The 14,570-nt window shown below is 43.7% G+C and overlaps 1 protein-coding gene across 1 annotated transcript; it reads right to left on the reverse strand.

The window, feature by feature from the left end:
* Positions 1-3,912: 3,912 nt before the first annotated feature.
* Positions 3,913-14,226, reverse strand: PTGER4 (prostaglandin E receptor 4). Its single transcript, XM_062513282.1, has 2 exons — positions 12,886-14,226; positions 3,913-5,559 (listed from the first exon to the last, which is right to left on the reverse strand). The coding sequence occupies exons 1-2, from the start codon at positions 13,702-13,704 to the stop codon at positions 4,966-4,968; spliced, it is 1,413 nt and encodes a 470-aa protein (XP_062369266.1). The 5' UTR covers positions 13,705-14,226; the 3' UTR covers positions 3,913-4,965.
* Between the last annotated feature and the right edge of the window lie 344 nt (positions 14,227-14,570).

Below are 14,570 nucleotides of genomic sequence, written 5' to 3' on the forward strand. Positions count from 1 at the left end.
GTGATGCCTATTTATTCTTTAGGTTATAACAAAAATAAGTATTATTTCCTATTCCAGAATGTTCCTCATTTAATAATTGGCTTTTGTCTCTGGTGAACATATTGATTTGTTTTAGTAAAAAAGAAAATAAGATGTCTTGGAGAAAAAATACTTAAAATGTGATGCTCAGAGCTTTGAAACCTTTCAAGGGATATCCACATGAGATGGAGCAAAAGGAGATGTTATACAAAACAGGATACTAATGAAATACACTCCCCTTTTGACATTAGAAAATTATTTTTTTGTTTATCATTATCATTAGTGGCAGTGAATGCAGCATCTGATGTTTTGCCTTCCATATGAATCACATATTGAAATGCTCAACTGTTGCATTCAAGAGGAAAGCTCAAGAACAACAATGGGTTAGATAGATCGATTTTTCTTGATTTAAAAGCCTACAATTAAACATTCAAAAACATATTTTTCACTTTGAGTCCCTTCCTATCCAGTGGAAAGAAATACACATACGCAGCCTCACAGGGCCATTCATATGCCTTGTGTTAGATAAATATCAGAATGAGTTGAATCAGCCTTCCAAGGTGCCTGGTTATTTCCCTTGACTACAAAGGAAGGTCAAGGTGACTGACTGGCAGTTAACCTCAAATGCTGAGACCTGGCATGTGACTTCCACTCTCATAGATGGAGATAAGTATCTTTAAAAACCTTAAATGTACTGAGAGAGAAGTAAATCCTTTCTGACAATACTAGAGGATAAAACAGGAATAAGGATCAGATAACACAACAGTTACTCTTACTTGATAATACCATAAGATACTGGATTTTGAAAGTAGTCATGGAGAGGGGTAAAAAGCAAATGGAGCAGTTTACTCTGAATTTAGAGATCAAGATCAGAGAGATAGCATTGGAAACTTGCTTGGCCACACAAGATAAGTTCCCTCCCAATCCTAAAACCAAGTGAAGGGAGGTAAAATACTGATGTTGAGGTGGTATCTTAAATTTGAATTCACAGAATTGCTATAGAACTATAATGACTGTGGTTAGGACTGGGGCACAGGAAAGCAGAAGCATGTGGGCTGGTTTTGTTGGCAGGTTGCAGGAACTGTGTGTATTGTAGGTGACTACTGTTGACATGGTGTTCCCAGATGTGCTGGAGTCCTTGGGCTGTGGTATCTCCAGAGGGGCTGGTTCTGGAGCGGGAGGGGCTGATGGTCATGGATGAGTGCTGAATCCTGCCAGGTGTGCTGCCTGGCTTTGAGGGCTGATTTTGTAAAGAGCCACTAGGCTAGGAGCTGTAAGGGTTGTAAAGGATAAATGATCAAATGGAAAGTTTAGATGAGGGGTGGAGCTGCCTTTGGTGTCACAAAGCAGGAGATTCACTGGGTTTCTGTAAAGCTGGCAGGTCTAGAAGAGAGCTGGAGTGCAAAGGCTGGGTGGTATTTGGTAGCTCTAATAGTAAATCTGCCTTAAGTGGAACAGGTTTGCTGTTGTGTCTGGCAGCAGAAGGAAAACCTCAAAAGCTTCCTGACTTGGGATGTTGGCTGTGGCATTTAAAGATAGCAGGTTACATTGATCCTGTTAGTGCATTGGCGCTGGGCCTGTAGCGCCAGTTCAGGTCAGGCAGCATGGGTGTTCCCGACAGCAGGAATGTGTGAGCCTGATTTAAAACAGCCCAAGTCTTCTGACAGTACATCCCACTCCCTAAGCTTTTCATAAGGCTAATTTACCACGGATCAGAGATTCAAGCTAATCTGCAGATCTTCACAGAAGCCGCTGTCTGGTACACACAGTGGCTCTCATCCTGCCTGTGGTGGGTCTGCCACAGGACAGGGGCTTGAACTGAGTTGGGGCTGGGGCTTGGGGTCTGGCTGTGGGCTTGGAGGTCCAGCAGTGCCCCTGGATGGAAAGGGGTCAGCGATCTGGTGTGTGCAGGCAGGACAGACAGCTGGAAGAGAGGGAGGGGGACTGCCAGCTCTGGGACTGAGAGGCGCAAGTCTGGTATAATAAATTTTTGAATCAGTACATTTTCTGTGAACACCAAGGACTGAGGAATGTGGATGCTGATGTGAAGGGCTGTTCTGAGGGGATATGAATCTCTGGGGTTTGGGAATATAGGGGAGATACTTATGTGTGAGAAAGGAAACTCTTTTGTGTATATGGTAACTACTCATAACACCTAGCAAGAAAATAACCTTTTAACCTCCATGTGGCAAATTAGACGCTTCAAACTTGAAGTCTTATTTTAGAAGTCTTGATAAGCTCAGGGAGGCTGAGGAATGTAGTTCAGTATTGTGTCTGTGGTCAGCACTGGAGGAAGGTGCTAAACCTAAGCGGGACTGTGGGGCAGGTGAGCGAGATGTGATACTACTGTCACCCTAAAAAAAATGCCCTTTTTAATGTCCAGTCTTCCTGTCCAACTCCTCCTGAACACTCATCTGTGTTTGCAGCTAGACAACAGAAGTGCTCCGAATTTGCCTTTGTGCACTGCCATGGAGCTGTGTCAGGCAATTCCAGTGTTGCTCAGAAGACTTTGTGGTCTGTTTGGGAATCTTGGAGTTCATTTTGGGGGGAGTTCATGTTGATGATGAGTCTAATCCACTACTGACACGTTGTGAATGCTGGGGGCAGGAGGACCTCAGGCCTATTGTGTTTGCTAAGGGAAGCTACTTAAGATGGTCTGTTCTTGCTTAAAGCTCTTTCAGACCACGAGTATGTCTCATCAGTAATGATGATAAAGAGTAATAAAAGCATACTAATGAAATAATTTTAAAAATAGTGAGCCCTTGCTCATTTAATTATTTACACACTGTAGTGATTTAATTCTGCATGAAGTATCAGTAATACTGGTGTGCTACTCTGGGCCAGCTGCAAAGGTGTGGTCCCATACTGGTACATGTGTTATCTGCCAGTGGCAATCCCACCTTCCTGCTCTGCCAGATGCTATTTCCTGTCCTGGGAAATATGGTGAGTTTGTTCTATTTGTTGGTCACATAGTGAGGTGGTTTAATTGCAAGGAATTCAGGCAGATCTTTATCTGTAGCTGCAGTAGTAGCTTGGGTAATACTGTTCTCCAGCTTAACTGGTGAAAAGTGGTTGCTGCTGCTGCAAATATTTGTGTAACGATTTAACTTCACTTTCTGTATGTATGAAGGCAAAGAAGCTCAACTTCTTCCCTGTTAAAGGAAACTAACTTTGTTCAAAGAAAGAATTTTTGTGGCTCTATGTCATTGTTCTTGGGGACAGTTTTGAAGACAGCTTCTCCTTGCTGATGGTGATCATGCTGTGGTGTTTTGGAAACTTGCACGACAAAGTATGTTTTGGCAGTAGCTGAGTGCAAAGCATTCCAAGATGGGAGGCTTGTTAAGGCAAGGAGTTGGCACTGAATGGCAGACTTATGTAGACATCTGAGATCAAGCAGAACATTTCCATTTAATTGTGATCCCCAAAGTCGCTTTGGTCAGTACAACTGGTTAAACGTATCAACATAAGGCTCAAGATTTTCATTACAATGTATCATTCACATGAAAACACTTTAAGCAGCATAACATGCTTTGTATTTGACAAAACATCCCCCAAATATCTGTACAGAATTATTTTGATACACAGTATTTCTGGAACAAGATCTAACCCTTACAACATAAAACACAAACTCCTTTTTGTCAGTGGTTAACAGCTGGTTTTGGTGATGTGTTTGTCATCAAAACTCTAGCAACAATTGCTTTTCGAGGTGTTTAAGACTGAGATATAGTTCTATATAATCTATACATTAAATGAAGATTCTGCTTCCATGGTTTCATATATTTATTTGATGGAGTATCAGATTACACAGTAATAAAATTCTATTTACTATTTAAAGTAAAATGATAAATGTTATGAAAAAATACCTTTATTACATCAGTGATGCTTTAACTAAAGTGAATATTAAGACTATTAACCAGGAGTTGAAAGTTTCAGGCCCTGATATTGAAAACACTTCTAAAATGTCCTTAACTTTACATGTAAGGAGTCTCCCTGGCTGCAGAGGGACCACTCTGATGGGCAATATTAAGTGTGTGCCTAAGGTGTGCGGACTGTGGGCCAAAGTACTTGGAGAGGAGCGTGTGTGTTACACAGAAAAAAATTCTCAGAACATAAATAAAATCTGATTTTTTTAGTATATACATATACTGAAAACTAATATTCTTAACTGGAAGGATGTGTTTTCTTTTTCTCTCTTAAAAAGGCATATATTCCCATTTCACTCGGAAAGTGCTTATGTATTCTCAGCTCGAGAATTACCTCATTAGCTGTGAATCGAGCATGGACGACACGACAAATCTAAGCCAAGAATGCCTTATCAGCAGGAAATACTGAGGGAAGAGAAGGCTGGCAATCATTTCCATATACCTTGTATTCATAACAAACCTTCTCATAGAGAAGAATACACTTTTAAATATTTTCAATCCTGATATATATACAATGATAAAAATTCACATTTTCATGCTTTAAAATCCTCCTGCAGGCAGCTCTCAGAGAAGCTGTGTCCAGTTCCTAGCAGCTGCCTCATATTCAGCTCTAGTACCAGAAGCATAAACTCTTGATAGCTGAGCAGCTACAGGGAAGGAGCAAAAACAATTCTACCAGACTTGGAAAGGGAAAGAAAAAAAAGAAAAAAAGCAAGTGATGGGATCTTTCTATTTCCAGAGGCACAGTAGCTTTCCTGTGTCCCACAACAAGACAGGGCAGTTCATGCTTCCAGTCCCATCAGACTTGTAAGGCATTTCTGATGGCAGGGCCCAAGTGCAATGTCTGTTTCACACAGTCCTCAGTAGTCTAAAGGAAATGTACCCATCACACAGCAAGAGAAAAATAGCCCTTTGAAGCACAGCTGAAACCCTCTTCCCACGAATAGGCAAAACACCTATCTATTGCACCAGTTTTTCCAATGTACCAGGAAGTATCCCCAGGGTTGATGCCTTTCACAGCTGTCTATATGCACTTTTCTGACAAATTCAATGTCTCTGTGGGGAAGGTGACCTGGAGAGGGCCAGTTTTGGGTGCAGAGCTGGCCCCACCACCAGGGCTGATTTCGCTCACCAGGAAGACGCTCTCGGAGTCGTGTCCCTGTGAGGAATCCGAGGTGTCGGAGCTGCGCAGTGTCCTTACAGACGTGGTGTCGGACTGAGCCGAGCTGGCGCTGGGGCCCGGCAGCAGCACGCGGCCCCCGGCGCTACTCTCGCTCAGCTCCGGAGGGTACAGCAGCGTCTGCGAGGTGCTGCTGATCTCCCTCAGCTCACGTGAGATGAAGGAGGGCGACTGGCTGGACATGGCAGAGGAGGTCCTGCGCCCATCCACGCAGTTGAAGTTGCCCCCTGAATGCTGCCTCCGAGCCCCTCCAATGCGGCAGAAGAGGCATTTGATCTTCTCCATGGCTTTGCTGAGCACAGTCTTGCGGAGGAGGATGTAGATCCATGGGTCCAAAATGGGGTTCACTGAGGCAATGCGGATGGCTTGCAGGTCAGGGTTTTGCCTGACATCTTCCACTGATTCCGGCCGGTACAGCTGGTTCACGAACACACGGACCTACCCAAGGAGAAAGGGAAAAGGAAGACACAATTACATCATTGCATCAGGACAGAAAAGCTTACACTTTGAAGCAGAGATCTAGATCTGCAGATCGTAAGCTACGACAGGCTGTCAAGGTTAGGCATCTCAGACTGGCAATCATTAATACATTTTTTGGAAATAGCAAACAAAAAAATCAGATGAAAGTTGTAACACTTTTGTTGCGTGTAGAAAAAGACTGGCTTTTTCTCTCTCTGTTGCCTCATAATTAATCCCTAAACCTCCAAATTTTGGCTGGTGTCTTTAAAATTTCCCAGGAACAAAGATGTAAAGCACTATCCTGCTTCTTTGGTATGCCTCAAGAGATATCTATAATATATCATTTTCATGTAACCTGCAAAGAGATAAGGGACTGGGGACACCTGACCAGTTCTTCTAGAAAAGGTCTATTAATCACTTAGAAATGTACTGAAATACACACAATAATCCAAGTACACGAGGCTCTGTAAGCAAGTCCTGAGTTGTCGATTCCCAAGTTTAGAAATGTATTTTCCTGGCACCTGTCCTTACTGGAACTGTTTATATAACCACAAGTGTTTGCTTGCTGCTGCATGATTTAGAGAAACAGAAGTGTAAAAAAAGAAGAGGAGGAGGAAAAAAACCCCAAAAAGACAGGTTGCCCAGCTGGGAGGGTTTTAATAGGCCAAGATAACAAGATTATTTCAGCACTGGGCTAGAATATTATGTTCTTATAAATGAGCTGGCATTTTGGTTTTACTTACAGAAATGCTAATGAGGTGGTCAAGAGTTTAAGATGCTGAAGTTGATGTGTGAAGTGACTATGTAATTAGTGATTAGTGATTCTAGTTTATCACGTACAAATTTTAAAACTTAAGGGCTCTGTCTTCTACACAGAAATGTATTGTTCAGCTTACTCTTCTAGTTTGTTCATCAGCTGATCTCACTCCTTGTTTAGAAGCCACTTTTGTAAATGCTGTTGTAAGGCACCATCCACAGTGGCATCAGAGGAGTTAGTTGTGTTTTAAATAGCTCTTCTCCATTTTAGCAAGACCTATGCAGTGTCCAGTTAGAGAAAGGCTTAGGAAAGCCACTGAAAAGTAGATAATGGAAGATTCTATTTCTTCAGGTTCCTTAAGGTAAGTCAAAATGGATCCTTTAATTTAATTTATATGCTACTGTAAAAATCTAATTGCAAAATTACAAGGGTTTTATAATCTCATCCTTGGCTCCTGAAATGCATTAAGGCCTGCCTAGCTATGAGGTCACAAATAAGGAGGAAAGCAAGCATTGAAATAAATGTGCCAGATTAGGACAGCCCGCATAAATAATTCTCTACAAGTCCTGCATGTGAAGCTATCCAAGTCTGGTGGAAAATTTTACAGTTCTCGAGAAGTTTTCTTGCAGGGGGACAGCGTGGTGGCATTCAGCCTTGACAGTATTCAGAGAGGCAATATTCTCCAAAGCTATCAATGGTAAGCTTAGAATAATGCAGAGTCCCTCTGTGGAAGCCCTGTGCCTACAGTCTTCCTCAAATGGTCTGTCAAACTGATGATTGACTGTATTTCCTTTCGCAGTCGGAGAAATGAAATCTTTTCTCTAGGTTTATGGGTAACCTAGTGAACTCAAAATATGGGAAAATCCTGAATTTATATATAGTGATGTCAGTTTTATCTGGCACAGTTTTATCTGCAGTTACTTTCCTAATGATTTATAACACTGCAGATGTCTTTCTGACTACTAATTTCTTGGCCTTATTGATCTGTTAGGCCAAACATGCCATTCAGGTCCTTCAAATATTCCTGTGCATGATGAACTTATTTTTGTGACTTTTAAAAGAAAATTGTTAAGAATATTTCCTTTATTTTTAATATTTGTTAATTGTTAATAGTTATTTGGTTTTATTTTGAGCTATTTTAGACATAACTTTATCATTAATTTTACTTATAAATAATTTCATCATAATTTTATTTCTAAGATCGTAACTGTATTGTTTTGTTTGTGGTTTTTGACTGTTTGTCCTGCGAGCAGCTTTCCCTAATTATGCCGTAAATAAAGGACTAGTTAAAAAAAAAAAAAAAAAAAAAAGATAAATAAGTTGTCGCTCGTGGGCGCGCCACTAGATGTCGGGGCTGCCCCGCGGCTCTATGAGCGGTATCTACAATGCGTACGTATGTACGAGGTGCATGTGTACACACGCATGACATGCCTGTGTTCATGTGTGCAACGTCTACATATGTACAACAGGCGTGTGTATATGTGCAACGTGTATGTGTGTATCTGTATAAATACCCACATATATGTGGGTATGTATAAATGTGCGTGTGTCCATAGGCACATTAGCAGGTATGTGTGTGTATGTAAATGGTATAATGTGAAGATATGTATGATGTGTATGTGTGTATAACGAATCCACCTGAACCACACAAACAGAAGGCAGAGACGAAGAAATACATAGCTTAACTTGGAGACCTGGCTTGCCCTTTTTTTTTTTAAACTGAGAGCTATAGTTACACGTCAGTGATTTAATAGTCGGATTGTTCTTTTGATAAGTAGCACGTGAAATTGAGGTACCTATTCCACCTCTTTCTGCTACCTGGCAGACTCTATGGAAAGATGAAAATGTCTCCCAGTGTTCACTCTGTGGCTGAAAAGGCTGGCTGAAAATGACTGCTGCTAACGGTACAGGACATCTTGTTTTATGCTATCTCTGCGTGCTGTATTTCCTTTTGACAGCTACGCAGCATGTGGAGGTTAACGATTCATAGAGTGGACCTAGTCAGTGAAAACTCTGATTGTATAGAACTGTTTCTATTTCCCAGAAGAGTTGCACAGAAAAGCTCCCCAGAATGTCATATTGCATTTATCAGTTCAGACTGATTGTTGTCTTACATTAATCACAACAGGGCAAGAATTTACTCATGTAGGAACGCAAGTTCTAGCCTTCTTGATTTACTGGTGAAACAACATTTACTAAAGGATCACTTAAAATAACAGCAAGAGATGTACCTTTGTTTTGGTTACAAGTCCTCTGCTGCAGGAGGTAGCATGATAAAAGATTGCCTGTCATTTTCTAAGCAAGTGCAAAGAAAGTGGAATCCACTACTAAAAGAATTATCTAATCTGATGCTTGGATTTGTGCAATTTGAAATCCAAATTAGAGAAGGAAGCAAACTAGAACAATTCAGATCTCTGAGAAATAGGGTTTGCGTATTAGCTTTGCATCTGAAGAATTCAGGCAACCTATCTTTAGCAGTTTGTTTGCAATTAAGAAGTACACAGGTCTAAGGTGCGTCAAGTTTTTGCTCAAGACAGGCACATGTAGGATCAGAGTCCTTGTGCTGTTTGAGCTTTTCCTTTTCACTAGCTACAGATACAAGACATGATTTCTCACCCTATGAAGCATTATAAAGTGACTTTTATAGTTACAGTCACATTTGTAATTGTTTCCACAGCTTCCACCTGCCCTCAAAATCTCCCCACATGCTGATACGATAAATTTAAAAAATATATGGTAGTAAGCAGGAACAAGTTTTGCAGCTCCACAAGGCAATAACCTTTGCCCTTCAAGGTCTTACTGTCTGCTTGGTGACTACTCTACTACAAAAAAATCATGCCTGACACCTTGCAGTGTCCTTGGTTATGGACAGTCCCTGATGCTAAAAAGTTGAAACCAGCCAAGCCAAAAGAAAATCCAATTTTAGATCAATTGAACATCAAGTTAGAAAATCCTGATCATTTCATGCAATCAACAAGATGTACACCCTGAAACATTACATTTTCTTTTTCATATCACCATAATTTAACAATGACGTTCAGCGGTCAGAATGAGAAAAAGATCACACACTTAAAAATTTTAAGAGTATCGGACAGACTGCTGGAGCGAATTATAGACTTTGAGTAGTGTGTGCCTATTTACTCTTGAAAGAGCTTGGTGTTTTTAGAAAGGCCAGATAAAAATTTCTACTCTCTTCTTGGCAAAAATTCTCCTAATATAACTTACTCCCTACATTTCACACTATGCAATTCTAGTTTATAAAAAGCTAAAAATATTTTAAAAGATTACACAAACTGTGTGGAGTTAAGACAAGAGTAAGCACATAAATTATGTGCTTTTGTTACTTAATTTTTAAACTATCTTAAGACTCATGTCTTTCACACCCCTTTCTGCACACTGAGAACACACCAGGTTGTACAGTTTCCTTTCTCAATTCTTTTTTTTTTTCATTCATCTCTTCTTTCCTTGATATATTTCATCAGCCTTCAGTTCTGTCAAGTTCATTCAGCATTTTGCATAACCTCCCATAATTTTGTTACAGCACTCATTACTTTAAAATTTTACTGATTTTATGGATAACCACTAAATAACCACTATTTTATGGATAACCACCTATTTGTAAATCATGTGCTGAAGCATGTCATTATTAAAAACTGCTGTTATCTGTGAGTCAGTTATTTCAAGTCTTGATTTTTTTACTGTCAAACCATAAATGGATCCTGCTGGACTGACCCCATCTTCTGTCTTATTACCTCGTGAAAGTGTTCTAAAAGGTTAAAGGTTTATATGTCTCCTTCAGAGGCTGCTTTCTTTGACTTTGTTAATTGAGCTGAAATCATCAGTGGGATGTCAGCTCATCAAAAGAAAACTTAAGTCACAAAGCACTCTCTGAGCCTGCTTTATGTTTCTGAATCATGCTGGCACCACCACCTCACCACTTTTATGGTTCTTGATGACTACCAGGCTGACCTGTTAGAGGTGAGCCTGTCACACGGTGAGGACTCCCTAAAACTCCCCGGAGTCATGAAAATGTAAGTCAATATATTAGTAATCTACCTACTTCTTCTAGTGGCTCTTTCTAGGGATTTCTAGTATAAAAGTGTCAGTTCTCTAAGTTCTTCCATTCTTAACCTCAGTGTCTGTGCATCTGGAGGTCCTAACACAGCAGCATATATGGCAGTCCATCATGGCACAAAGCAGCAAAAGTGGCTGTGGCTTATTTCTGCAGAGGGAGGCAAAAGACTTTAAAAGGCTACTTAACAATGAAGAAATTTAACCACGCTGGACACTATGACGATGTGTATATATGTGGTTATTTGGGTTTAAAGAAAAAGCTTCCTTTTATTTTTAGTCTATCCATCTAAATGTAATGAGACTCTTTTACATCATTTTAGACAGAGAAAATACATACTGCTTTAGCAGGTAAAAGCTAACTTATGCGAACATTCCCAAGGTAACACTCTGCCTTTGTATGAAGAGAAATCAAGGTCTGAGAGAGCTGTACAACTTTATCACCTGCACCTTCACATACTTCTGCTATATGCAAGTTTTTCACTAGTGACTGTTTAAATAATAAACCTTTTGCCCCACCCAGGATCATTAATATTAACTCTCAACAATCCAGTTAACCTTCCGGTAAATTCTCCCTCTGGATTTCTGCTCCCTCCTCCTCCCCGCTCCCCAACCCCACCACCTTTTCTTCTTTAAGTATTATGTAAAAGACTGCCTAGGTTCAAATGCATATAAACTATTTAAGTTTTCATTTCACATTCAGACTTCTCAGCACTCCTCTACCTGCTTTGCTACAGGATAAGGCTTGGCTTGTTTTCTGAAGCTGCTTACCGCTTAAAGTCCATCACGACACTGTATTTAATTCAGAGAACTCGTTCTCTGCATTTCCCAGCATGTCTTTTGAAAATGCAATATTGTTCTTTTGTGAAGTAGCTGTTTCGATACTAGATTAATCAAATTAAGTACTGTCACCCCTCAGTACTGTCGGGGTCTTGGCCACCTGATGTGTCCCGGTGCAGCGAGGCAGCTTACCCCCGCGGTTTTGGAGCCAGACGGCAGGGCAGGCTGGCACAGCTCCTCTGTCTGAGGCAATGTGCTCCTCCGGGGGATACCCTGTGTGCGGCTCAGACAGCCCTTCTCGGCCTCCTTTGGGTGTCAGGCAACGAGCACACGGTGTGGTGCTCGGCCATGCCTTGGCACCGCACGAAGTGACAGCACCGAAGGACGGAAGATGGCTTTGGTGAGGGCTGGGACCCTGCTGCTGCAGCACAGCCAGGCTTCACTAGCTCCTGTTTGTCAGTAATGGGGCAGCCCTTGTCACTGCGGCTCCTCTGAGCAGGGGGACAGAATCGCTGACAGCTGAGTCCCGTTCATATGCAGTTCTCTAAACCTCCTTACAGTGATATATGCTGTTTTGCATCTCCAGCTGGCCGGTTCTATTTGACATACATTGCGCCCCCACTCTATGAGAGGGCTCATCCTACTGACAAGAAACCTCCTTAAAAAAAGCCCTTCTAAAAACACCTTCTGTCTGACAGCCACTGCTTGAACCCCTACACTGTGTTCTGTAAGACGGCAAATAAGGCGAGCCAACTATTTGTTTAATGTCTCTGAGCCAGAATAGGACAGGATTTTTGACAAGCTTTATTGCAGTGGTTGGCAAGCAAGAACTAAGACTCTAGCTGGTGGATTTGGGGCTTTTTTGTCTTTCCTGAAGATAAGGTGGAGGAACAGAAAAAAGCGGATCTGGTGTGTTCAATTTAATAACACTAATTGTATCAGCCTTTTCAGAAAATGAGCGAACAGTTAGCTGTAATGTTGTTTGATGTTTCAGTGTGATCTCAAGGTTTATGTGGGTCAGACTCCTCCAACATTCATTTCAGTGAGCAATACACCAACAGGTGGTTCCACTGAGTTCACTCCTCCCACTGTGTGGGGAACTCCTGAAAGAATGCCTGTGTGGGATCTACCCCAGAGATGGTACATTAATCCCTAAGGAGTGGAAGTTTAGCTTAGGTTTTGGTTGTAAGGAACTCTGTATGTTGCCAGTGCAAAGTGAACACAACCCTGTCCTCCTTTTGCACATGAGGAACTGTTGCACCCTTCAGCAACAGCATGCACATTTTAAAAACACATTAAACAGCCAGAAATGCAGGCCAGACCCAAGCCTCACTTACAACAAATTAATTTTGCAGGTGAACTTTAAAGTGAACTCAGGATTCTATAATGTAGATTCCAATTGAACAGTAAAGCAATTATTGAGATTTCTGGTGCTCTAATTTAATCAAATAAAGGACTTCAGGAATTGGGATTAGCAGGTTTCTTTTTGTGTAAATGTAAATCTACTCAACTTTCTCTTACCATGCATGCATGCTAACAATCACTGAGTTATTGTAACAGTTTGTGACATCAACTATAGGAGCCACAAAGAAGCACCTATTCCAACAGGAATCTGTTTGACAAGCACAGACTAGGAGAAGAAAAGACTCTGCAGTAAGGGTGATGGAACAGAAGAAGAGTTGCATGATGTTACTCACCACCAGAGGAATGGAGCAGATGACCACGACCAGGGAAGTGGCAATGAGCAGAATAACCATCTGGATTTCTGCTCCAGCCATCCGACGGAAGCTCCGGCGTCTGCGAAAGTCAGATAAACGGCTGGAGGTGGTGTCTGTCCCCAAGGACGTGCGTCTCATGAACTGGCGGTGCATGCGAATGAGGGCCACGCACACCAGGATGTTGCAGATCACAGTCACCAGAATCAGGAAGGAGCTGAAGCCCGCATACATGTAGGAATATGCTGCATGGGTGGACACGTTTGTTCGCCAGTCTATGAAACACCAAGTGTGAGGGTACTGCAAAGTAGATTTACCGAGCCCCATGCTGGGGAGGGCGCAGAACAGCACGTTGGAAGCGTAGATGGCAAAGAGCGTGAGCCCTGCCAGCTTCTTGTCTACGTAATGGTTGTAGAAATAGGCATGGTTGATGGCCAGGTACCTCTCTATAGACATCGCACAGATAATGCTGAGGCCAGACAGCCCAAAGAAGAGGAGGATGAAGGAGCTGTACTCACACAGTTCAGCTCCTCCTGGCCACTGGTTCTGCAAGTAAGTGGCAATTGTGACCGGACTTACCAGGCAGGTCCCCAAGAGATCTGTAACTGCCAGTCCACAGACCAGTGTGTAGAAAGTGGTCTCCTTCTGCTCCTTCCTGGACTTGCAGAGCACCACGATGGCTATGAGGTTGCCCACCACGCCGAAGATGAACATGACAGTGGGGATAGTGGGGGGCTTCCCGCCTTCGGCCCCGCTGGCGGAGCCGTTCGCAGGTGGCATGATGGTGGGGTCGAATGACATGATACCCACGCTGCAGCTGGCGAGCCGAGAGACGGCAAGATCGGGTCCGAAAAGGAAAAGCCGGGTGAGGGAGGCGAGAGAGTTCTACACCGCGAAAGTAAAACTTCAAATTCTAAAGAAGTTATTAAAAAAAAAAAAAGTAGTGTATTTCAGTTAAAGAAAGAAAAAGAGAAAATAAAAAGAAGTCCTAAAATGAGGCTGAACTGGGGTGCCGTCCGTCAACCACCGACCGCAGCCGGGTGAGCCGGGGCTGCTTCTTCCTGCCGCAGCGCTCCGCGCCCAGCCCGGAGGGGGATCGGGGCGGCCCGAGCCGAGCGGAGCCGAGCGGAGCCGCCTCACGGCCTCTCGCACCGAAGCCGGCGAGGGCTCAGCGCGGCGCTGGGGCGGCGGCTCCAGGTGCCCTCGGGGCGACGTCAGAAGGTGCCGGAGCGCGGTGTCCGCGGCTCATTCCCCGCCTCCGGCCGGCGGTGCGGAGCCGTGCCGTGCGGAGCCGAGCCGAGCCGAGCCGTGCGGGGCGCGGGCGCCGTCTCAGCCCCCGCGCCGCTCCCGCCGAGTTTCGCCGCGGAGGGCGGGGGCGGCCCGGGCCGCTCCGCCGCTGCTCCCCGCCCTCTCGCCCCATTGGCCGCGCCGGGCAGGGCAGGTTGAGCGGGGCGGGGGCCGGGCGGGGGCCGCGGGTGCCGGGGCACCTGTGCGTGGGGCTCGGCCCGTGTGCCCCTCGGGTGCTGCCGGCGGGAGCGCGGGCTGCTCGCACCGAAAGGGTCGCGGAGCCGGGCGGCGTTTGCCGCGGGGCCGGGCCGTCTCTGCCCGGCCCGCCGTGCTCCCGGGTAGGACCCGGGGAGGGTCCCGCTGTCCGTGTGCCGGGACGA

The sequence above is a fragment of the Cinclus cinclus genome, chromosome Z (assembly GCF_963662255.1).
Source record: "Cinclus cinclus chromosome Z, bCinCin1.1, whole genome shotgun sequence".
NCBI classification, from domain to species: domain Eukaryota; kingdom Metazoa; phylum Chordata; class Aves; order Passeriformes; family Cinclidae; genus Cinclus; species Cinclus cinclus.